At 35.4% G+C, this 26430-nt stretch overlaps 2 protein-coding genes across 2 annotated transcripts; both read right to left on the bottom strand.

The window, feature by feature from the left end:
* Positions 1 to 17257: 17257 nt before the first annotated feature.
* LOC141618987 (uncharacterized) lies at positions 17258 to 19763 on the bottom strand. The gene is made up of 2 exons (XM_074436033.1): positions 19288 to 19763; positions 17258 to 18160 (listed from the first exon to the last, which is right to left on the bottom strand). The coding sequence occupies exons 1-2, from the start codon at positions 19673 to 19675 to the stop codon at positions 17481 to 17483; spliced, it is 1068 nt and encodes a 355-aa protein (XP_074292134.1). The 5' UTR covers positions 19676 to 19763; the 3' UTR covers positions 17258 to 17480.
* An 867-nt stretch (positions 19764 to 20630) lies between these two features.
* Positions 20631 to 25645, bottom strand: LOC141618985 (protein TRIGALACTOSYLDIACYLGLYCEROL 4, chloroplastic). Its single transcript, XM_074436032.1, has 5 exons — positions 25298 to 25645; positions 23594 to 23831; positions 22607 to 22961; positions 21811 to 22148; positions 20631 to 21015 (listed from the first exon to the last, which is right to left on the bottom strand). The coding sequence occupies exons 1-5, from the start codon at positions 25558 to 25560 to the stop codon at positions 20818 to 20820; spliced, it is 1392 nt and encodes a 463-aa protein (XP_074292133.1). The 5' UTR covers positions 25561 to 25645; the 3' UTR covers positions 20631 to 20817.
* Between the last annotated feature and the right edge of the window lie 785 nt (positions 25646 to 26430).

Here is a 26430-nt window from a genome sequence, read left to right as displayed (position 1 = left end):
TCACCTGCAATTACACATATGAAATCATAACTAATAAGTTACTGATATTATTAAAGAGGGTGGAAGTGGCGGTGGAAATAGCGGTAGAAATGGCGGTGGAAGTGGTGGTGGTAGTGTAGTCTCGTCGCCGTTCGTCGTCGTCGCTGCAATCGCCTTTTTTTTTTTTTTTTGGTTTCGAAAGAGTAAAGTAGGAGAGAGGGGGGTCTGGTTTGTATAAAAAATTTTGGCGACTGAATTTTTATTTGGCGACTGATGTTCAGTCGCCAAATTGGCGACTACATTAAAATCCGTCGCCAAATCTGATATATCAGTCGCCAAATTAGATTCCCTTTTTAAAAAGACGAGCCGCCAAATTGCCAAATTGATCGATTTGATCGCCAAATTGTAAATCGGTCGCCAATTTGGCGACTACCAGTATCAGTCGCCAAATTTCGGTCGCCTGTTTTAGTTATTCTTGTAGTGTGGGTTACGGTAGAGGGATTAATAACCCATTCATATATGGGACAAAACACGAACCCAACACAACAAGAGTACAAGACCTATTTGCCAAGTCTAGAGGCAAAAGATGACCCGACTCGAGGAACCCGACCCGACCCGATACAACCCGAAAGTTGGGTGACCCGAAACCGACCCGACCCGACCCGACCCAACCCGACTCAATAACATCCTTATTTTTTCCAACCCGAACCCGACCCGTGACCCAATATTGACTCAACCCGATAGATGACCGGATAATGAATTAGCTTAATAATGGTGTAAATAAGACCAAATTGACATTAATCTTAATTATTTTCACTTAAAATTACAATTAATACACCTACATGTTGTTTAAAAATAAAATTACCCATCTAAAACTAAATATACAAGAGAAAATATATGCTTATAATCTGACCCGATACTGACCCGACCCAACTTGCCACCCGTTGATGACCCGACCCGAAGATGACCCGACATAAACTGTAACCGACCCGACCCGTTGCTAACCCGACACAACCCGAACCCGGTATGACTCGACCCGCTTCAACCCAACTCGTAACCGACCCGAGTGACCCGATTGCCACCTCTAGCCAAGTCTAATATAAATCAATACTTTTCGACTAAATATATGGCTCGGCTACTAGTGAAGATAAATGAGAATAACCACCCAAGAAAAAGGGGAATTGAGATGATTGGATTGATTAAAAAAGATTAATTTAACTGGTAAAGTTAGGCTCTGTTTGGCAAAACTACCTGAAAAGGTAGCTGAAACCTGAAAAGGTAGCTGAAAACTGAAAAAGCTAATCAAAACGAAAAGGAATCGATAAAGGTATTTGAAAATTAGGAGCTGATAAGGTAACTGATTATATAAAAATGTGTTTGACAAACTAGCTGAAAATGTAGCTGATTTTGGTAAAATGACGTAAAAAGATGTGAAAATTATTTAATATTATAGAATAAAGGGGTACAAAATGGAAAATTAGTCATTTCAGGTACCTGATTTCTCAAATGCTACCTGAAGTAACATTTCATTTCAGGTACCTTATTTGACCAAATAAGCTACTTGCCAAACACTTGTAAAAAAAATCAGGTAGCTGAAATTTTGGTCAAATAAGCTACTTTGGTCAAATAAGCTACCAAAAGTATCGTGCCAAACGGAGCCTTATTAGACACTCATGACGTTGATGAGTTCGAATTCCATGAGGAACAGATTTGTCCTTGTGACCCATTTTAATGTCAAAGAACATCTTTAATCCGTTTAAAGTCAAAGAACATCTTCAATTAATGGGGTATGACTAGGATCAGTAAGTCTCCTAAGAAATTGTCTTTTACTACATTAGTGAGAGACAATCAATAAATAAACCAAAAAATAACTAAAAAAAGAAACTTTAAATAAAAATAATAATTAAGCCTAATGAGAGACGCTCTCTTAAGAATTTGTGTATTAGGATTGGATGACGAGTGAGATTAGCCTTAATCAATCTCATCATTTGTCCATCATCGGTTTAAGTTGAATTTTCATACATCTTCTAAGACATGGCGGATTGATATTAGCAGAAGCAGATTGGTCAAGCAGATTATAAATGACAGATTGGATTAACAGGTTTGACTAGTATATTTCAATTAGCAGATTTAGTAGAAGTGTTTGGTAATTAGCAGATTTTGGTTAATAGAATGTTGTATCTATGTGTAGATTGTTGACGGATTCATATTTCACAATCTACTAATGTGAATATGCTGGGTAGAGTAGCATATTGAAAAACAGTAGATTGAGCTCCAATCTACTCTTTCAATATGCCATTTACCAAACACTCAAAATAGTAGATTGGTGAGTCAAACATGCTAAAAGCCTTGAATATGCTGAAAATTTTTCAATCCGCCGTTTACCAAACACCCCCTAGATATAGGTGAAAATTGCCAGTCGTTTGGTCACTTATACAACATAAAAAGGTAAGACAAATATTTACATGATTTATTAAAAATTCGTCTTTATTTAAGATAAGATTTTACTACTTCCCCCGTCTCAATTAATAGTTTAAATTTACTTTATTTCCGCCTCACAAAACAAAGTAAATATAAACTACTGAACGGAGGGAGTGAGTATAAGTGAAACATAAATTGATGGTAAAACATTGGTTGTTTGCAGGTTTTGAATATGTAGAAGGTTCATTCAACTTATGTTTAATGTGGGTCTCAAATTAAAACAAACTTAGTGTCAATGGGTGCATATAAATACACTCTTAAAAACTACTGAAACACTAGAATTATATGTAATGAACAATAATACCCCTAATTATATTATAGTGACAAGTTAGAAATTAAAGGACAAATCAGTCATATACAATATAAATCTAGTGTCCCAAGATATTTTCTAAGTGTATTAAGGACCACCCTTAATTTAGTTGGTAAAATAGCAAAGACAGTACTCACAAATTATAACATGTCTTTAAATTTCGTTCATCAAATAAACTTATGACCCTCCTTGCACAACAAAAAAAAACCTTTGTTTTGAGGCACAAAGTATCATAACTATCCTTATATCTCCTTATTCCCCAAAAAACATCAAATTCCCTTTTCACCAATAAAATTATAAGCAAATGTCAACTAGTTTAGTTGAAGAAGTCATGAAAAGTAGTGCTTATAACCTGAGTTCAAATTTCATCCGCATCAAAATCGCTCTTTTGACTCCTTTTACATAAAAAAAAAGAAAAAAAAAATCAACCAAATTTTAAAACTCCTCATTGATTCTAAGTATCACTAAGAACACAAATCACAATTTTGACCAAAACATGAAGTTGATTAGAGTTGGCATAAAGGGTTGCGGGCTGGTGGGCGACACAGCCAGGCACGACCCGGCCCGGTGAGAAAATCGAGGAAACACGGGCACGACACGACTAGGCTTGAGACGGGCTCCGACGCGATTTTCTTCAGAAATCCGTGCCCAGGCACGGCACGGCCCAAGCACGATGGAGCCCGACACGCACCCAGCACGGCGAGCCTGGTCCGGCCCGGCCCGAAGAATAGCCCGTTGATCATCATTTATTAAACAAAAAGCAAACTAATATTTAATAAAATATATATTTAAACCATTAATCATCATTTATTAAACAAAAAATACATTAATATTTAATAAAATATATATTTAAACCATTAATTATCATTTATTAAACAAAAAGTACTAATAATATATCAATTATATCAATTTTCTTTTTAAATAAAAAAAATATTAAAGCACATGGTCCGGCCCACGAATAAGGCACAAAAAGCCCATGGGCCAGGCACGTCCCGAGCACGAAAATGACCGTGCCTTGAGCGGGCCGCGGCGTAGTTTTGAATCAGTGGGCCTGGCACGACACGGCCCGAGGAGCCCAATATCCATGCCTGAGCCGGGTCAATTTTGGAGGAAGGCACGATGGCCGGCACGCGGGCCGGCCCATCACCGCCCATTTCCTACTCTAAAGTTGATGTGGTTAAAGTTGATGTGGTATCTAACACATTTTTTATATTTTTTTCACTTAGAATTATTTATTCTACATACACATGATCATATTATGTGAGACAAGCTCACAAGCCAGAAGTTAGTGAGAAAAGTTATATGAAAATGAAATAAAATTGTCCATCAACAAATAGAGTTTTAGACTTGGTAGTTAATTATTTGGCATACATTTTTGTCAATGCCACCCCATTTGTTGGAGCTTATGTCACATACCTATGCACCAAACACACGTTTACTAGAGAGAAATACAAGAAAGAAACTCTACAAATTATCTAAAAGGTTTTTAGGTTTATGGGATCGGTTTTTTAAGTCATCATCTTATTCACATTAATCGACCTTTATTTATATTATTACTGTAATCTCGTATTTTATTTTATAAGAACTCTACAAATTATCTAAATTTAATATTCTAACTCGATATAAAATATGACTCCGTATGGTATTTTGTTTCCTCATAAAGGTTGAAGGTTACAAGTGTCTTGCAATTTATGGCGGTTTGTGTTATGAAGTCATTCGATGGCTATTAAGTATTAAGCCATGCTTTCTTGTTCAAAAATTTAATTTTGGGTCTATCACTCTATCTAAATATGAGACTTATTTGAATGTGTGGTGTTGCATTGGAGAGTCCTGAAATCATAACAAAAGGTCATAGTCGAGTATGGAATATGGATGTAACCTGAATTTATTATTTAGCGTATTAAGCTTTCGAAGTCTCTAGCTATGTCATCATCGATAGTAGTTTTGTGACTAGTCCTGCTAAATGCGTCATTTAGATCAAGTTTAAGTTGTTTTATTTCAAATCATCGCCATTTGGGTACTATAAGCCTTATTTTCCAACATTTCTTCAATTTATTTCGGTTGCATTTCAATTACTCCATATTAAAACTTAATAAAAGTATCACATTATACAAGTTTGATTTATGTATTCAACATCTATCATGTATCTTTTGAATTTGAGTTTATTACCTTGGTCTAGCTAGCCAGCAAACAAGTATAATATAAGTTCACATTACATATTGGTTAATATTCAAGCAGAAGCGGATCCAGGAATTAATTGGACGGTGGACTAGGAAATTTGCTCATTAATAAAAAAAATTAAAATACAATAGTAGATTTGAAGTTTAGAATTATTCATTTAACCCATTTTACGTCCTTACGACTACATTTTAGCATTAATTATATTTGAGTCAAGAATTGTAAATTATGAATTCTGATATTTAATCGACCTATATATAATTATTTAGAATTATTTATCTCTGAACCATTAAAGTTATATTGTGTCGAAATTTTATTTTATGTATCACCTTTTGTGATATTTGAGCCAAGTCGGATAATATCAATCTTTTAAGAAAAAACAATATATAAGAAATAGAATAACAAATCTCTACAAAATTATAAAATTATATGAGGCCCCAGAAAAAAAGAATATAAAATATACAAAAAAATGTAAGAGTTTCATCTAGAATTAAAAGTATTAACATAAGTATACAATTTCTTACAAAAACAGGCTGGGTTCGAGCCTATATAACCTTCGGGCTGGATCCGCCCTATATTCAAGGTTGTTTCATTTTCAATTTCAACTTTTTTGTTTTTTAAGAATAATTTCAATTTTTTTGTTTCTTAAGAATGTTGAACATAAATTTGGATCATGTGTTTCATTTAGGTGCTTTATGTTGTGTACCATTAAAAAAATATTGGGTAACAAAAATAATAAAAACAAAAGCACACAAGATGAGATACATTAATGTTAGAATTCGCTCTCGTTAAACATGATCTACTCAACTAGTCTAGGACCATATAACCCCAACTATTTCGAACTTAATTTCAGAACATTTCATTTCAGTTCAGCTTCATTCAATTCAGTTTAGTTCCGTTCATCTCTTTACTAACTCTTCCTTCAGTCCAATCAGTTCAGTTAAGCTCTATTAAATTCAATTCAATTCTAATCAGTTTTTTACAGCCGCAAAAAACAAGTCCATAGTGCTATAAAGTGATAAGAAATTGCCCAGAAATAAACAAAAAAGTGCATGTTAGGCACTAATACAAATATGTGCATATTATGTCCGTATTGTTTGGACACAGTCTTGGCAAGCAAAGGTTCGTTGTTATTAGTTGATGTAATTTCCGGTGTGACCATTGAATGTCAAGTACCAACTACCATTACTTATTGATTGAAGGTATAGTGGCCCGTGGATGTCCCTCTACCTTGATTAATATGCAACCATTCATCCATATAATCCCAAACATAGGAATTTGGCTTTACAATGTACATGAAAAGGTGTATTATTCACACAAGCAAGTTTGTAAGAAGACATCCTTGTATAAAACGACTCTGATTAGACTCGTATTTATTGCGAAGTAGTAGTGTTGGGTACTATACTACTTATTTATCAAAATTCTCGATAGATTTTGCAAAGCGCAAAGTCTTGGGAGTTTTGTTTGTGTTAGGCCCAAAATCTGAATATGGGCTGACCTGGGACAGCAAGCCTGGAAGCATTGTGGGACGCAGGATATCAGGGAGCCAGGGTGACAGCTTCAGCGGGCAGCGCAGGACGTGGGCCTTGATCCGCATGGAAGAAGCGTATGAGAGTCCTAACACTTGCCATATTCAGGGAAGGAAAGTCCTACTCGGTGTCAATTTAGGAATAACTTGGAGGAAAAGCGAGAAACCCTAACTCACCGAGCTCCCCTATATAAAGAGCCTGAGCACAGAGAAGAAGGATCATCGAAGAAGACGAGAAGTATACCCTAACATTCATAACAAGCACACGAACTGTGTTGTTTCCCAAATTGGGTTTTCCGCGTCATCAAAATTGCTTGTGTTCTTTACCTACGTCGCGCATTCAAATTAACATACAACAAATGATCGAATCATAATACAGACCTAACATTAAGACCGCTTTAACCCTAAATTGGTAGAAAGTTACCAAAACAGTTTGTTTTTTCTTTTTTCTAGAGGTAGTGGATGGAGTTAACCTGAAATTACATGGCGGACCTGAAAAGCTTGGATTATAATTTATTACGCCAATTTAATGTCATAGTTGTACCTTGCAGGTAGGAATTGAAGTTCTATAGGCTCTATGCGCCTATGCGTATTTAGAAATTAGTCAAATAACTTCTTTCAATTTGAACCAATTGAATCTATAAGATATACTCTTTCATGTGAGTTGTACTAACCAAATAATTTTTCACTTTTGTACTGTTTCGTATGAGTTTAGAGTATGATTTATATGCTTTTTATACATTACTGAATAACTAATCGCTATTGATTGTTTTTATTTTCTTTTGTTTTTATTTTCTTTTGTTTCTCCTTCACAATTTCCTTTCCTTTCCCTTTCATATAGACTGTTATATGATGATTGATGGAAAATGTGAAACAAATCATTATCAATTGAAACCTGGGTGGCTGGGATGTAACCACTCAATTTGGTCATAATATCACATGCATTAACACAATTAATGTTCATCTAACAGTCTTAACACAATTAATGTTCATCTAACAGTCTTTAACACAATTACACAAGTGGGCTGAGCACTTTTTTGCCTATTGTGTTGTTTTAAACTTTTAAATAGTGCAGTGTTTGTAATTAGTGGACAAACTCATGTGGATAAGAGCAATCAATAATCATCTATCTAATCTAAAGTTTTTTTTAAGACGAATATAGATTAAAACGGGTTAAGTAGTACACCATTTGTATGAATAAGAGAAATATCTTGTTCTTTCCTAAGTATTTTATTTTTGTTTTATTTGAAATATTTAACCAATTTTAAAATTAAGACGAATAATTTCATTTTAGGTAAATATTAGGAATTGGGAGATTGATTGATTTAGTGGAGCCATAATAATTATAATGGCTGAGGAATGACCTATCTTCCAACATTTTGATTGGGGGATTCAAGTATATCATTTGTTATCCATACGAACTTGTTGGAGAATTTGGTGTCGAATCGATATAATCTCCCATACTACTAAGAGAATAAAATTCTCTTAGTATTTTTCCGCCAAGTGCTCCCTATTTTATTGGGTTTGCTTTATGGATTGAAAACACCACAATCACATTCTATGTTGAGCCCACTATTTAAAAATAATCTTTGACTTTTCTAATTAACAATCCTATATGGAAACAAATTGATTTTTCATTGATTGCCGGATCTATTACTAACATTCTAACGTATAACCAAAAAAATTCTGACGTTGATAATTAACAATCCTATATGGAAACAAATGGACTTCCCTTTGATTTGGCAGATCTCATTACTAACAATTCTAACGTTAGAAACAAATTGATTTACCTTTGATTTTTAAATCGTCTCTTTAAACGCGTAGTATATTATTTCTACCGTTTTTTTTATAATGATAATAGGTCTTTTTAATTATAATTTACATCTAACTTAATTTCATAAATTAGTTCCCCTTAATGATTTTAACATTATAGTATTATTATTAATAGTTTGAACAAAACTAACTTAGTTTCAACTATACCTTTACAGTAATAAACTTTATTTTTTTCCTCCTTGCTAATATTATATCTGCTATATTATAACATTAATTTAAAAGTATCATATATTTTATGCCAAAAACAATTTTATTGAATTCTCCTCTTTATAAACCCAATCTTAAAAATGTCGTGCTGTAGCACGGGTCCTATACTAGTTATTGATAAAGTAATTATTGTATAAAAATTGTTCATGTTATTTTATAATGGTTCTTTTGTATGTTAAATATCGTTGCACAGTTTTGCCAGTTTCGTATGACTTGAGTTTAACCCATATTCCCTTTGCCGATTCGTGCATCCAAATCGGAGGTGACCAACTTATTGATTAAACGTTGATAAGTAAAATACACAATTCTCGAACATGACTTTGTTATGGGACGTATTCAGCCCCCCAACTTAAGTATTACGCTATTTTGAATCAATTTCAGAACGATAATGGCTTATACGATAAACATCTAACAACTACATGGATGAGACAAGATCATCTTTGAAAATCAAGGAGAAACCCATGAGGAAAAACTTTCCGTTCTAATAATCTTACCCGACTCGAAATCCATATTAAATTGGATGATTTACACCAAAAGGACATTTACTTAGTTTTGAGCTCTTTTGAAAATAGGCCACCCATTTGAAAGCCCACACAAACCCACGTACTAGTGGATTGGTTAACTCATCAATTGGGCTGGGCCAAAAATAAGGACTTATTCCAACAAAATCGGGACATTTCCAGCCAACTTACCCCTCTCAAACCAACACGATATTCAACAACCTGTATAAGACGGTTTTACGGTAATATAGCTGTATAACAATTCCAAATATAATTTTATTAGTCGGTAGAAATAGTTACTAAAAGATCTCGTTTTACGATAAATTTGTGTAAAACCGGTTACACAAGTATTTGTGTTTTAACAAATTGGGAACAGTTTATTTATAAATTTGTTTTGATGTCCATTCCCGCCTAATGTCTAAATTTATCTTTTAAATTTAATTTTACCCAGAATGGAATTGGGTTGACTTGTCTACTCAAACATTTACCATTTACAATACATTTTTAGGGGTTGTTTGGTTCACTATGGGAAGATAAAATTCCTAGGTAGTTAAGTTCATGTGAATTTGTAATTCATGTGAATTGTAAAAATGTTGTTTGGTTGTCATGTGGGAAATGAATTCATGTGGGAAGTTGCACTTACCATGGGGGAGCTAGGTAAGCAACTTCCTACATTATGGAGGAATTGAAGTTCCTTGGGAAGTTCTAATTCCCATGAAATTGGCAACCAAACAACATCATATTTAAGCAATTCATGGGAATTTCTACTTCCCATGATATTTCTCAAAAACTATAAATAAGATAAAATTTAAGACAAGTTCAGTACTTTTGTTGCTACTACTATAACTTTTGCTACTCCTGTTATTCCTATTGCTACTCCTGCTATTACTATGGAGTCGTTTGGTTGCCTCGATAAAACGTAGGCATTGGGAAATCCCATGAATTGAAAAATCAAGACTTGTTTGGTTGACATATTTTTTTGTAAAATGGAGGAATTCTAACTTCCTAGGAACTTTCAATGCCTACATAATGGGGGAATTGGCTTACCTAACCCCCCCTAGGTAATTGAAAGTTCCGGTGGAATTAGATTCCTACATTGATAACCAAACAAGTTTTTTCAAATCACATGAATTCAATGTAGGAACTTAATTCCTATGAATTAGCATTTCCTAGGAAAATCTAATGCCTTTATGAACCAAACGACTCCTATGTCACTTTCACTAATCTCTTTATTAATATTGCTACATTACTACTAGGGCTGAAACAGTATCAGGTATACGATTTTTAAATTCACAATTTTGTCGATACGGATCTGACCCGGTTTAAACGTATACCCGGTTTTCGTATATCCGTTTTTTCCGTATATCCGGTTTTCGTATACCCGGATACGGATTTCAGTTGTTTGTTGTTCAATTTATTGCATACGCGATAAAACCGGTACACTCTAACTTAAATTCAATAATAGGTTACATTTTAAAATAATTAAAATTTCAATATTCATTATATATGATGCATTAGGGAAAAAGAAAGTGGACAAGTTAAAGTGATTTTGGTTAAATTATTTAGTTTTTGTAAGATATTTTTGGTTTTTTTGATTTTTTTTTTTCAAAATCCGTATCAGAAACCGTATACCCGGTTTTGTTTTTGCCCGACCCGGATACGATACGGTTTTTTGAAAACCGTATCGTATATACGGAATTTCGTTTAATTGAAATCGTATACCGTATCGTATCCGTATATTAAAACCTTTTCGCATATTTTTGCTCACCCCTAATTACTACTCTCGTTTTTATTATTATGCTATCATTATGAAAATTTTAAAATTATGATTTAAGATAAATTTATGTAGCAATACAAGAGATACATTTACTTTTTCTACCGTTATTATTGTTACTGTTATTATTATTAGTTACAACCGTTATTTTCACAACTCCGCAACTATAATAATTGATTTTATAAAATACTCTTTAATTAGCCAAATTAATACTAGCTAATCTGTTTTAACCACTAATCCGAAAATAACCTGGCCCAAAATATTTCAATCCAAAGTGACCAAAACCTAAAATGACCTGACATCTTAAATCCTGACCTCTGAAATTACCTTGAAATCGAAATGACCAGAAACGACCGGCCAAATTAATCCGACCTAAACCCAACTAGACACTATCCACCTTTGCTTATGTCCACTTCATTTGTCGACCTTCTTTCGTTAAACTTTGAACGAGTCCCTTGTCTTGCGATCATTTATTTTTCTATTTTATTTTTAAATGTCTTAGTTAATTATATGTCTTTCTGTTTTAGGAATGATTTTGATGAGTAATTGGATCTCACACTCAATTTAGTCTATTTGTCATTTAATAATTGACCAACTTTTCTTTCTTTGCTTTTTATGCCAAAACAAAAGACAAATAAATAACCGGAACGAAGAGAGTAACATAAAGAAAGTAATTCTAAAAAAGTATTACTACAAAGTAGAGACGGAAATCATTGACACGACCCGAAAACACGACACAAACCCGACACGAAATTAGCGGGTTAGGGTCAAGACGTTATGACCCATTTAAGTAATTGAATTGACACGACATGACACAAAACTTAAGTGGTTTGGTTAGGGTTGATGTCTTTTGACACAAATCGGACACAAACCCAAATAACCTATTTATTTAAAATTATCATAATATATTTAGCTTGAGTCAATAATTCAATAAAACAACGTAAAAATTAGCATTTTATTATCATTTTTTTGAGTTAAAGTCATTGCTAAGTGACTTGCGCATAGAGGCTTGTGTTTGTGGCATGTCAAACTATGTGCTATACGTGTTAAGCGGTGGACACTTACGTGTCAATTTAGGTTTTCAAAATGTTAAATGGAGAACTCAAATTTGTGGACACTTCATGCTATTATGCCACCTCGCCGTCTTGCTAATATTTTTTTTAAATCGGGACATCATCCGCCATTAATAACAGTGTATAATTCCCTCATTACGTGTACAGTGTGCTCTCACAAAGAATTATTCAACCAGCCAAAGAATTTGCTTTATTTCCATGAACAAGGATCAACCCTGACAACCACCACCACATCAAAGGTAATATTGAAACTCGGTATTATACCCGACGACACGACACTATATCATTCTAGCTAGTTAAGAAGACAATTCTCATGGTGAATTATTATTATTATCTCAACTTGTGTAAGATGTGCTCACATTATTCTACTATTCTAATTCTAAAGAATATTCAGAAAGAATAATCTTTTATCATGTCATTTATTTACCTTTAATTATTTGAAGAATTTCTTCTCTAATTAATGGGAGGAGGTAAAGAATCGACTTGGACACAGAGAGTCGCCACCAAATTTTATCACAGAAGCATTTTATTACTAATCAAAACACACACACTGACAAACGAGACATGCGTACGAGTATGTACGTAGATGAAACCAGCTAGAGCTCTTGCTTATCATGGGACGTTGATGACTCTTCTTGCTCATCGTCATGGTCGTGGTCGTGGTCGTGGTCGTGGTTTGTAAGGCCAACGCCATCTTCTAACTTATCTTTAGCCCAACGCATACTCTCCTTAAACATATCCAAGGCATCTCCACCTCGTAACCGAGCGTTGTCCGTGTCACCCATAATTTCGTCGGTCACCGCCATGCCTCCCAAGATAGCCGTTGAAGAGTTAGCAGCCACCTTCATAACCACCAGTAGTAGCGCTAGTAACACCGCTACCAACACTACTTTGTTTTTAGGCATACCGTAGTACCCATGTTTTTCCATTTTTTATTTAAAAAATGGGTATCTTGGTTTTTTCTTGCCTCCTTTTCATATATTTGTAGTAATGAATGACCTATTTAACCTGAGAAAATCTTGGGTGTATTTCACTATTTTGTCAATATCATGTCACATATCAACAGGGGCGGTTCTTGGGGGGTGCAGGGGGCGCAGCCGCACCCCCCCAAATCAGAAATAAATATTTTATTGTGCAAAATATTTTATTGTTGTTTGTTTGGTTCAGTGGTAAGAAGCATTTATTCTAACCTAGAGATCGTGGGTTCGATTACTGCAACCAACAATTTCTGTTTTTTTTTTCTTTTAATTATTTTTCACCTATTATTGTACAAAATAGGCCTAATAAATAATTAAACACTCTCTCCCTAATATAACAACTAGTTTTATAAAATTCTTGATAAATATGTCAATCATCATTAAAAAAAATTACCAAAAAGAATAATTTGTTTGGTATATAATAAAAGTTTTTTTTCCGTATTCTAATTGTACGTCGGTTTGATAGCCTCGTATTAAAAAATCCTTTAGAAAAAGACATCCTTTAAGAAAGACGTATGTGAAATGTATGAAATTTTATTATACTAATATTGATTTCGCCGCCACGTACTAAAAGTCTTTCGATTTTGTAAAATTTCCGCACCCCCTCTGTTCAATACCTAGAGCCGCCACTGCATATCAAAGATATCTTACCATGGTGATTAAGATAGAAGTATATTTTAGGGGATTTCAAGTTTCAGTTAGGGGTGATAATAAGGCTCCGTTTGGCAATGCATTTTATGCACCTGATTTGATCAAAGTAGTTTATTTGACCAAAATTTCAAGTACCTTGTTTTTCTGTAAAAGTTTGGCAAGTGGCCCTATTCTTTTGGACTTATTTTTGCTTAATTTAAGTTAAGTTCAGCAAAAATAAGTTAAGTTCAGAAAAGTTCAGCTTCTATAAGTTAAGTTAAGTTCAGCAAAATTAAGTTCAGAAAAGTTCAGCAAAATTAAGTTCAGCAAAATTAAGCAAAATTAAGTTCAGAAAAATTCAGTAAAATTAAATTCAGAAGAGTTGAGCAAAATAATAAGTTTCATAATATTGACGAGTTTTAAAAAATAGATACAATTTTCGTTCAAATCAGTTGTATAAACAATCCGTTCTATATAATTTTTTTTTTTTTTTTAAAAAAAAGCATTTATTTCAAGCCCGTATTCTTCCCTATCAAAACCCTCCGATCCGAATTTTTGGATATCCGATCCGAAAGTTAAGTTTGGTTTGGATATCTGATCCGAAATCTTTGGTTTTGGTTTGGATATGGATATTAGAATTAAAACATTTGAATATCCGATCTGATCCGAAACTATAGTTTTCTAGTATAATTTCGAGAAAATAAAATTTTATTTGATACACCAACTATTAGCGATAAAATCTAGTGGACTCCGGATACCCAAATACAATAGGATATTTGTCTCCTATTAGCGATAAAAAAGCAAATCTTAGATGCCATATGCCCGAATTTAAGCATAGACCCCCTGAAGGTATGCTAGAGCATTTTAATTACCGACATTCGTCATTGAGAATGAAAGTTGAAATGGCATTTGGTCAATTGAAAAAAAGGTGGAAGGTGTTAAAAGTTATGCCTCAAATGTCACCTAAGTATCAAATGTCCATTATTGTTTCTACTTTTACACTTCATAATTTTATACGGATGCACACTCTTGGGATACCTATTATACAACATGAGAACATCCTAGGGACAACAGATTCAGGCATGTTTGATAAGAAGCGGAAAAAAGCTATGTACAAGGTGCGAAATAACATAGTCAAGAACATTTGGCGAGGCAATGGATTTGACGGGGTGAGCTCAAATGAAGATGAAGAAGAAAGTGACGAGGAAGATGATAATATGGAACTAGATGATTAGAAAGAAAGAAAAATTAATGTGATTTACTTTTTATTTTTATTATGTATTAGGTAATGTGTACGAACATATTAATTTATATAAATAAAGTATTTTATAATCTTCACTTGTGTTTTTAGTTATATTTCTTTATTATTATTATTATTATTATTTTTTTTTATGGAAGGATGCGCACAGCTTTCATTAAAAGAAAAATAAAAGTTTACATGAAATTGGTGGGGAGCCGAGATACAGAAAAGTTAAGTGAAATTAAATTAAGTTAATTTAAGTAAGATTATTTTAATTCAGAAAAGTTAAGTTATTATAAGTTAAGTTCAGCAAAATTAAGTTCAGCAAAATTAAGTTCAGAAAAATTCAGCAAAATTAAGTTCAGCAAAATTAAGTTTAGAAAAGTTAAGCAAAATTAAGTTAAGTTCAACAAAATTAAGTTAAGTTCAGAAAAATTAAGTTAAGTTCAGCAACTTTAAGTCCAAAAGAACAGGGCCGTAGCTTATTTAACCAAATAATTAAGCTACCTGAAATGAAATGCTACCTAGAGTAGCATTTGAGATTTCAGGTACCTAATTTCATTTTATTTTCCGTTTTTACCCCTTAAATCTATATTATTCAATAATATTATCAGATCCTTTTACGTCATGTCATCAAAATCAGTTACCTTTTTAGTTAGTTTGCCAAACATTTTCTTATATAATCAGCTACCTTATCCGTTCCTAATTTTCAGCTACCTTATCAGTTACCTTTTCAGTTTTCAGTTACCTTCTCAGATTTCAGCTACCTTTTCAGTTAATTTTACCAAACAGAGCCTAAGATGGGACAGGCCGCGAGTAGCGTGAATTTAGCTTGGTTAAAGCTCGGCTTGATAACATAACGAGTCAACCCGACGCGAGCTAAAGTTGGTTCAGCTTGAAAAGCTCGCAAGCGGGTTGTGGGATAAGATAGAAATTTTCTCGTATTTTAAAAAAAATAATATTTATCACCATTATATCTTTGTATAACAATATCAAATATTTTTATTGATTTATCCAATATTTTTATATATAACTTCGAAACCATGTTATTGGAAATATCGAAACTAAAAAAAAAAACAATAACTTAAAAATTATACTTCCTCTCATCCAATCAAATTGGTAACATCTCTACTTTTGGGAACTTTGACCATATCTGGATTTACAATGAAAATGTCAATTATAAAAATATATTTTTTTTGTAGAAAAAAAAGACGAATATAAATGAAGGAAAATATGGTCAAAGTGTTGTCTCGAAGACTACCCAAAAGCAAATGTTACTAATGGATTGGATGACAAGGAGTATATAGGCTGAGTTGAGGTCGAATTCGGCTCGAGCTCGGGTTAAAGCTCCTGAGCGTGATAATGATGGGCTCAATTTTTTCAAGCTCGCGTGACTTTGAGTTCGAATTTTGTTTCATGAGTACAAGCTGAGCAAGGCCAAGCTAGGGCTCGACTAGTCTCGTTGAGTATCTCCAATGGACAACTGCAACGTAGTGTAGCTTGATTTACCACATCGACTTTTTAAGCTACATCGTTCTTCAACTAAATACCCATACAATGGCGGTATACAACACTTTATAACTTATACGGCCTACAATATTGCTTTTAACCAATGAGGAAATTTTAATTTTAATTATAAAAACCAAGTTACATGGCTTGGTAGAGCCACCCCGCTTATAAGCTACACTAATTTTTTCCTATTCCATTGGTATGTTACAAGCTCTATATTTTTCAAATATTGCAAGCACGTCCTTTAGAGGAACCATAGGAGATGCTCACCCCTAATCCCAGGTTTGAATCTTGATATTGTTTTTTTTTTTTTTCCGCAGAAGTTTAGGTGAAAGGGTAGCCTTACCCGGCCCGTCTAAGACCAGGGCCGACCACCGGCCTCGTTCAGGACTTATAGTGGTGTGTATAGATTGCCTACCATGCAAACATGGCTATATTGCGTGCGGTCAACCCTCGAACCCCGATATTGTAATGCTAACTCATTTGACACCAAAAAAACAGTTCACATTTATCAAAGGAAATGAGATATAGCGTCATCCGATGATATCGGTAATAATCAGTAAATATTACTCGATAATAGACTAACGGCAGTAGGACGCGATGATAATAAATATACATACTTATGATATTCGTATCTAACTACCGTCAAACGGTGATGATAGGACGCGAACATGATTTGGATTTGACAAGTACATCTGCGATCTATGGACTTCAAATAATGCGACATACAATACCATCTAGTTATCGGAAATGGTGGATTTGGACACCAATCAACCTCCCATAGTTAATCAGTTACTGAGTATAAAATATTCCGGACATATGGGCTTAGTAACTCCACATGTTATCTCTAATAAGCCCATGAATCCTTTTGCGAATTACTACCGAACCTCAAAAGTTCCGTCTACCAAACCTTATTGAGCACAAATTGGTCACTCCGTTCCCTCGTACGGGTGCCATAGGGATAGAATGTACATATAATAACTATTAGAAATATATAGCAGCAGCGAAAGTGCGAAACATACAATCGTCCGAACTTCATACGTTACCAAATATTATCAAAGCTTTCATCGTGTTGCATACCATGCATCGAAAAGACGTAAAACATACAAGTCGATTATCTACGTACGTATTTCGAAAAAAAAGTCATCGTGTTACATACCATAACATACAAGTCGATTATCTACGTACGTATTTGGAAAAAAAAAAAAAAGTCCCAAAGTAGTATGATTAATAAAAGCTACAAGATGAAAGCTAGAAAGCCTCAAAGCTCCTCATCTAAATGACTACCCTTCTTCTGTTGAATCTTCTCTTTAGCATCATGCAAAGTCTCTTTACTTCCCTTGTTAGCATTATTATACCCTCCCTTAACCTCCGCCTCAGCCCACTCGACTTTCTCCCCCGCTTCATCCCGCTTCTTCTTCCCCACCCCTGTCACGCTCTCCTTCACATCTTGCGCCTTACGCGCAGCCGCATCTTTCATTTCCTCCACCTTCTCAGCCATCTTCTCTTCCGTTTCCTTCACTTTATGGCCTGCTATCTCCGCTTGCTCTTGTGCCTTCTCCTTTATCACCTGCGCCTTCTCGGCCGCAGCGTCCTTCCAATCCGATGCTTTGTTGGCCGCAGCGTCTTTCATGGATTTAGCCGTGTTAGTCGCCTTCTTCCCAGCATTCATGGCATACTCTTTGGCTTGTTGGGAATTCTCGTAGGCGTTTTTCGACGTTTCTTCTACATTTTGCTTGAGATTGTCATTTGCAGCCTGGGCCTTTTCCCCAAGCGTGTCCTTGATCGACGAAGCTTTCTCCTTGGTCTTATCCGCCGCTTCGTATAGTTTATCCTTTGCTTGTTCGGAATTCTCCTTTGCTTTTGTTGATGCTTCGTTGGCTGTTTGTTTCGCCTTGTCTTTCGCTTCGCTAGCTTTGTCCGAAGCATATTCCCGACTTTCTGCCCATGAATTTAAATACCGTTAAAAGTATAATGATCACACTACTCAACTAGTCATTTGTTTACCATTTTTATGATATACTCGGTATATTTTACCGATACAAATGATGGGGACGGGTGAGTATTCCACAATAAAATTAGTGATGATTGAGCCTAATACTCTAATAGTATAGGTACCCCTATTGTTAAACTCCCGATACGATCCGTATCGGGAAAGTGGTGACCAATCCCGATCGGTAGGTAGGATCTTAATTTTTTATGATCTTAAGATTCAACTTATCTCAAATTTTAAAATTTTAAAGTAGAATTTTAACCCGATTTTACGATCCCACGATTATACGATCGGGTCCTATACTAGTAACATTTTAATTTTTACTATCCCACGATTATACGATCCGATCCGATCCTACTATACTAGTAACATTTTAATTTTTACTATCCCACAATTATACGATCCGATCCTATACTAGTAATATTTTAATTTTTAAAATCCCACAATTATACGATCCGATCATATACTAATAACATTTTAATTTTTTCGGTCACTAGAATTTTATATATGACCATAAGATAGAAAACTACTATAAACTGGAACAATTTGTTGGTTCATGGTAAAATAATACTCCCTCCATTCAACTCCACTTTGCAACATTGCTTTTTGCGCGGGTATTAAGAAACGGATTAAAAAAACTATTAAAAGTACATAGGGAAAGGGAATGGTGGGGTTAAAGATATTAAAAAAATATAAAGGTGAGTTTTATGGTGGATTTGTGTGGGGTATGAATGACATTTTTTGTAAATATAGATTTTCAATAAGGATAGAAAGGTCTTTTACATGTCCAAATAAGGAAACCTGTAAAGTGGAGTTGAATGGACGGAAATAGAATACTTGTAAAGTGGAGTTGAATGGAGGGAGTAATGTTTTGAAATTTAAACACAAACTTTTAACATGTTGGTTCATGTTACGATAAAAGTGGTTCATGTTACAATAATAGTGTTTTGAGTAACATATTTTGTTAAAATATGAATTGTATTTTAGCGATCCCTCACTCAAACTACTAAAATACCTGATATTAAAAAAAAAGTAAACAAATAATTGAAACGGAGTTGATTAAGAATGTGTATACCAGAAGAAACATGCTGAATCTTCTCGGTAGCCTTGTTGGCATCACCAGAAGCAGAATCCTGAACAGCTTCACCATACTTTAACCCAAGACCTTCCTGGATCTTGTCCTTAGCCCACCCGGTCCAAGACTCAGCAGACTCCTTAACATCCTTAGCGGTTTCACCCAATTTGGAATCGGGTTTATTACCAGTTACTTCCTCGACGATCTCCTTACCTGCTTGATTCACACTCTCTTTCGCACCTTCACTGTTCCCTGACATCTCTTTCGTCGCCGCCTTTCCTCCTCCTGACGCTATCGAGTAATTTCCCATCGCCGGAACCACCACCACCGCCACCGCCACCAGCAGGGCTAGTACCGCTGCCGTGGTTTGTTGCTTATAATTGGTCATTTTCTTGTTGATATTAGACAAGTTTTTGTGTAGAAGAAGGGAAGATCATATAGGGTCTATATAGTAACTTGCATGAAGCAGTTGTTTTTTTGGATTAAGAAACTTGGTGAGGTGTTATGTTGACGTGTTAAAGATGACACGTGGCGCAATTATGGACGATGGTTTTGTGTTCGTGGCTTCCGTATTTTGTGACACCTTCACCGACGTTTTTTTTCTGGATTAGAATCCATGCATCCAAATCCGTCGGCCAAATGACCAAACATTTAGTTTTGCCGAAGACGGCCAAAAAGTGAAAGTAAGTGAAGTATCGCCACTCACAAAAGCGGATAGGGAGACAAGGTGGGAAAAGACCTACACGCGCTTCCCTCTCTCCTCTATTTGGGTCATTTGTGAGAGGAAATGGTATCTATCACTCCAAAGTGACGGATACGTGCCGTCTTCAATGAGATTTTGTGATGACCAAATTGGTAAAAAAAGCAGGGATTAAGTGATAAATTGGTAAAAAAACTTAGGAAAGTAACATATTGGTAAAAAAAAGTTGATGGCAAGTGACAAATTGGTAAAAAAACATTTTAGATGACAATTTGATGGAAAATTGGTAAAATAAATATTTCGGAGGATAATTTGACGAAAAATAAATTATTTAGACTAACTTATTACCGGATTGTTCCGACCATAAAACCGTCTTATAAAACTTTCAAATAGGTCCATCTACTATTTCTTATTCTAATTCCTCCGTAAATTCCATTTCGCCAAAGACTTAGGTTGATTTATGACCTCATTTTGACATTTTTTTTTAAAAAAATTCTCTTTCAAAATTGATCAACTTTAGAGTTAACTTTCGGGTCATGTTCGCCTTTCCAAAGTCTAATAGTTGCTTCCGCTCCTAGGGGTCGAATGTAAGCAGTCTTACATCTAATTGGTTCAGCATAAGGAGGTTTCACAGAACGAATAGTTAACGAAATTTGCATCAAAAATTGTATTGATGATCAATTAACTTGCAATATTCTTTACAAAGCAGATAATGAATAGATTGGAGATACCTTTAGCTAGAACAAAAGCTCTACTCTGATTTCATTACAAAACTGTACTTCGGCATCTTGTTTGGGTTTTGTTGACAGAAGGGCAAAAACAATAAAGCCTTATCTCTCGAAAAACCTGAGCTCCACCATGAATTCCTTTTGATTGGGAGCATACCAAGCAATGGCCTTGGCCGAGCCAAGGACATGCAAAGCATATTCAATAGCAAACACTGGGTTTTCCAGATTTACCTTCCACTCTTGATTCCTCAAATCAATAGCAATTGTTGAATCCGCTCTAAAACTGAATGGTCCGATGAGCTGCAATAAGACGGGGATGTATTAGTGACAGCTTAAAATCATTTTCTAGGGATTGCCAATTACCCATGTCTACATTTTTTTGTGTCGGCTCTCGAGGAGCGTAGATTGTCCTTAGACTGCTTACCCTGAAAAAAATCGTAACATATCTCTTCTTTCTATAACATCCTAGTTCTTGGCCAATGATGGAGGTTCTTAGCATGAGAAAAAAAGAATTACCATGGTATCAAATCTGAGTCACTATACTGTGTCGAGACGACTATATTTTTTGTGGTAATTGGCATTTATGGGGAAATGACAGAGATTGGCAGCAAGAACTAAATCCATGGTCAAGGCTTAGACGATACTCGTATATGGTAGTACACTCAAAATCTGAAGTGCTGGGAAGGTTTATGCTCGATGATAACTTAGGAGCGCACTAGATCAGATCACGGGATTCAAAATGTTCGGAGAATAATCAAACCAAACATGAGCACTATACGGCTGCTCGATGCATTCTACTGTTCTCACAAACCATAGAACATAAGGGATACTAAGGTTGTGACTCGAGTCGCCGCCATTATCATTTCCCAGCAAAATGCAATTACGATAAATAGCCAAATGTCACAGTAACAAACATGTTCTGCACTATACTACAAAGTACAAACTGAAGCCTCTTGTAAAACGGTTAATATAGTACAGAGTTAAGATATTACAAAAACGCTAATGCTTTAGTTACCGCCTCCTATATCATTAAGACAACAACAATTACCCACAAAAAATATAGAAAAAAAAAAGAGACGAATTCATGAACATTACCTGCTGTTGGAGAGAAACAGTAGCATTGGGACATAGTGCGTGAACAGCTTGAAAGGGTGGCTGTTTGGATTCGTAAAGATTTTGGGCAACACATGCTGCAGCTGAAAGAAATTTGGAACCTGAAGGTACATCTAGTCGAAGCTGGACACGTGAAAGATCAAATAACAGTCTTTGGAAGTTTCCATGGTGAGCGGTGAGTGACAAAGTTGCAAACAAATCCCCCATGATTGCTGATTTCATCCCAGATGCATATAGGTTGAAGCGCTTAAAACCCTCCTGTTCATCAACTACTTGTGGTCTTAATGCATTATCTCCAAACAGTGCAGTTCCTACAGCACCTGCAAGAATAAGCAGAAATGAGCGTAAAGTATGCCAATTGATAAGGGAAAAACCAAAGTCAATCGTGTGACATTGTTAATAGGATCACTTGATTGAAATTTAACAAAATATATAACCAAGGAACAAAATGGAAACAGAAATGCTAGTCATTTGGTTGAGGGTAATATGGTCAGGAAACCACAATTTTTTTCTAAGACGGCCTAAAAAGGAAAAGATAATGCATCAAGCTGTCCGCAAAGACCAGCTTGATCCTCTTCCCCAGGATTGAAGATTAGGGAACCCTAGGAGAGCCATTGACTCCAACTACTGTCCGTGTACTATCCCGTACTAGATCTGACAAAATGCCGTCCTACCTTAATTGCAAGTCTTTTTGAAGCGGGGGAGTATTAACGGACATCTTTATATTAATATCAACATTTTGGCATTCCGTAAATAAAATCTTGTAAACAAAACGCACCAATAACAGCTGAAGCAGATACATGAGGATTTGACAAGAAGACATCAAATGGTTGAACCAGTTTTAGCTTTTTTGCCTGACTCCTCCAGAAGTCTATGCTCTTTTTATAGGAAAATGCGCTTTTCAGACTAAGTCCTGGTAGTAAACTTGCCGGAACTTCACTACCATCGTTCCCTTCAACTGGTTTTGCTGACCCTGAGATATGCTGCAAACATAAGTGGTAACTAGCACCAGAGTCGGAAGAAACAGATGCCAAGTCAGCTGCCACTGAAACAGGTACATCCCAGTACTTCCCATGCTTGTCAATGAAAAGTCCAGGAGAAGCTGCCTCCAATGTCAAATTATGATCCGGAAACTGCAAAAACAAAACATCTCAACAATACTCTTTTTAAGGAGGTATATAAGAATAAGCGGCTACACTAGTCCCACTTATATTTTCTTCATTTAGAGGGGAAAAAATAAATTCTATTTAGGGAAAAAAAGATCCACTTCAAATGAAACAAACTCACTGTTCTGTCTTTGTAATATGATCGACTGTTACAAAAAATGGTTCGCTAAAGTCTGCACAAAACTTTTTTCATGAAGAAATTGAATGCCAATACAATCCACGACACAACTTTCTTATAGATCATCCAGAAAGTGACTCACTATGTGTTAACACATGATAAGATGGCACATCGTCTGCCATAGGCTCGCAATAGGCAAGTCCATATTAAGACACTGAGGTAATGTTGTTATATCGTTGTTGAGAAAGAAAACAAATTTGTAGACACAAAACAGCCAAAGGAATAAAGAAGCTTAACTCAAGACTAACAAGAAAACACTGCTGGAGACCACAACTCTCTTAACAACTCAAAAATCTTAAGACCCTAATCAATATCTCGTTCTTTACGCAGAACACAACAAATTTTAAAATTACAAAGTCAGGAAGCAACATCTTTTCAACAACAGATTGTTACGATTTACAGTTACAATCAACATACTTGCCTTGTGATGGAAAACAGCCTTCTTTCGTGCAGTCTTTATATCTTCACGTGATTCATAACCAACGAGCAGGGTATCATTAGACGTTACAAGAAACTCCGAACAAAAACCTAAAGCATAAAGTGATTTGTCGGAAAGGTGCTTTCCAATGACTTGCAGAAATGATGAATCTGAAGGTTCAGCTTTTTTCACGGAGGCTACAAATTTTTGCAGGTCGAAGCTCCCTAACAAAGAGGTAAACCTGCATTACTTTTAACGTATGTATCAGTCAGACTGGACGGTCAACCACGGCTAAGTTAGTAGAGCATGAATCAATGAACAGGTCAAACCGCCAAAGTCAAGGCACGCAAACATGGCAGCTTAATCAAGAGCATGAGAATACTGCCTCGCCACTCCATAAACATTGAGGAGATTAAAACTAAAACCGCATGGTGCAACAAACACAACAAGAGCATCGCCACATTGAGAGGCCCCGTTGACATAAACGCAGGTAAACGGGGCAGATGTATGCAAGCTTTCCCTTGTGTTAACAACACCTAGGGGCTGTTTTCCGATGATTCATAATGATAATAGCATTGACACTTACATCAAATGACAGCTGCTTCACAATTTTTAAAAAAAAAAAACATTTTAGCGATTCATTTTTCTTTATTCTATTATAATTTTAAGCCAGAAAAAATAGGGCTCCACTGGAAATTGGAAATAGCCGTGCATTCGTGCAACATATGTTTTAATAAAATTACAACAATTATACCAAAGGACATGTTTTTACCATGTTAATTAGATATAGCAATCTACATACATAATTATGAGTTAGAGTTAGTCAGCTATACAGTTTACAGTTACAGACAACTCAGTTCACCATTTCCTAGTCGTGAGAAGCAGAATAAGAGTGCACGAATTATTATAAACTAGACCAACCAACTTTTCGGTATTTGTATTCAGTGACGGAGCTAGGGGCAAGCAGGGCAGTCCCTACCAGTCTACCACCCTCAACCAACCCAACAATGTATTTTTTACAATTTTTAGTCAAAAAATTTGATCTTTTTTCTAGCTTAACCTATTTCATTAGTAATTTGCTCCCATCATACTACAGTCTTGCTAAGCCGTTAAGTCTTTTATTAAAGACTTTTTCTTTTTCATTACTTTCGTGATCGAGCCTTGTGGCATGCAGTTGGCCTTCCTTAAGATGGTCCTAACCCCGCCTTAAGTGTAAAACGGGTCAAATACTATCTCATATAGATAAATGATTAAATAGGACAAGAGTTTGTCATTCCCTAGACATTCTGCATCTTGTCTCATCCATCTATTTGACCCGTTTTATTGTTTAAGACGGAAATGTGGGCATTGAAATTGTTTGTCAATAGAGATGTTCACACAAGTTCCCCCTTTTTCCCAATGAACTTTAATTCCTATTCTTATCCTCCCCCCTTAAAATTTTCGCCTCTTGACGCTAAATCTTGGCTCCGCCACTATTTTTGCAGTCCCAATATCACGAAATTTGATGCATAGTTGCATACCAGAAGCATTGTAAACATCAAATGAATACACCAATCAACAACAAACACACAAAATTAACAAAACCCACAAAAAAAAACATTCCATCCGTCTCAATCATTTATTCAACTTAATCAAAACACCGCTAACAAAAAGGTAAACAAATAATCGGAATAAAGCGAGAATAAATTACTAAAAAGCCGAAAATACCAGTCATTAGGAAAAGGCAAAGTGAGAGCACGCTGAATAGAAAAACCATGATTGGGAGAAAAACAAGGGAGAAAAGGAGCAGCCATGAATCTCTGAAAGAAGTGGATTTGTTTGGGCCTTGAGAGTTTAGTGCCCCGAGAAAGGCCCAATGGAAGTGGGCCTTCATGGGCTAATGGGCGGGCTACACCGTCAAGGGTAGTTGGTGTGGAAATGTCTACTTCCCAGAAACTTGAATTCTCCGTTACATATCGTAGTTGTTTCATGGTGTTTTGTTTTTCTGGGTTTGGAGAATTGGAGAGTGAGTTGTTGAAGAAGGAGAAGAGGAGTGGAGTCGGAAGTATGAGTGGGATTGACTCTATCGTAAAATAACTCTATTGGATCCGAGTTAGACACTTAGACCTCGCAAAATTGACCCGATTTGAATAACCCGAACCCAAGACCTGAGCTTGACCCGAAATCTGAATTGACCCGGTCTATTATAACCCGATCCGAATGTTTATTGTTGCAAATGGAATATTATCCGGGAATAACTCGATAATAGTTGACCCAAAAATGACCCGAAGCCAGCAAACCTAAAATTGTTCGACCCGATCTGGCCTAATCCAAACCCGACCCGGTTGCCGTTTTCCAGGTCTAATCTTAGTCGACGGTTTACAACTTACGAGTTTGGGGTTGGGGTTGGAATTGGGATTGGATTTGAGCATTTAAGGTAGTCTTAGTCCAAAATTGCACATTGAAGTTGAACTCGACAAATGGATCAACAAGGTCAAGTCTAGCTTAGGTTAATTCGAGTTTGGTTAGGTTTGTAAAAACTAAGGTTAGATCGAGTTAGGTTATTTTGGATTTGGGTTATTTTCAGATTAATTATCAAATTATATGATAATAATCAGTGTGTAACAATAAATATTTGAGTTGGGTCACTAGGTAGGGTCAATTTGGATTTGGATTATGGGTCAAGCTCAAGTTCACACTACGAATACTAGTCGTGCTATTCAGGTCAGGTCAACTTTACTAGGTCTACTTGCACTTGGGGTTGTACCTTTTAGACGCAATCGATTAATTTTTGTTGTTTTAGTATGGAAAATGAAAAAACAAACTGGGTTGGTAGAAAAGTCAAGGTAAAGTTCAGAAAA

The sequence above is a fragment of the Silene latifolia genome, chromosome X, assembly GCF_048544455.1.
Source record: "Silene latifolia isolate original U9 population chromosome X, ASM4854445v1, whole genome shotgun sequence".
NCBI classification, from domain to species: Eukaryota; Viridiplantae; Streptophyta; class Magnoliopsida; order Caryophyllales; family Caryophyllaceae; genus Silene; species Silene latifolia.
Note: the sequence above shows the minus strand (reverse complement) of the source record. Positions and strands in the feature narration are given on the sequence as shown.

Excerpts from the sequence above, each read along its gene's own strand:
- LOC141618987 (XM_074436033.1), bottom strand. The coding sequence starts at position 19,675 with ATGACCAATTATAAGCAACAAACCACGGCAGCGGTACTAGCCCTGCTG. Across the intron at positions 18,161-19,287 it reads GATTCAGCATGTTTCTTCTG|AAAGTCGGGAATATGCTTCG; the intron begins GTATACACATTC and ends ATTCATGGGCAG.
- LOC141618985 (XM_074436032.1), bottom strand. The coding sequence starts at position 25,560 with ATGAAACAACTACGATATGTAACGGAGAATTCAAGTTTCTGGGAAGTA. Across the intron at positions 23,832-25,297 it reads TTGCCTTTTCCTAATGACTG|GTTTACCTCTTTGTTAGGGA; the intron begins GTATTTTCGGCT and ends AAAGTAATGCAG. Across the intron at positions 22,962-23,593 it reads AGGCTGTTTTCCATCACAAG|TTTCCGGATCATAATTTGAC; the intron begins GCAAGTATGTTG and ends TTGTTTTTGCAG.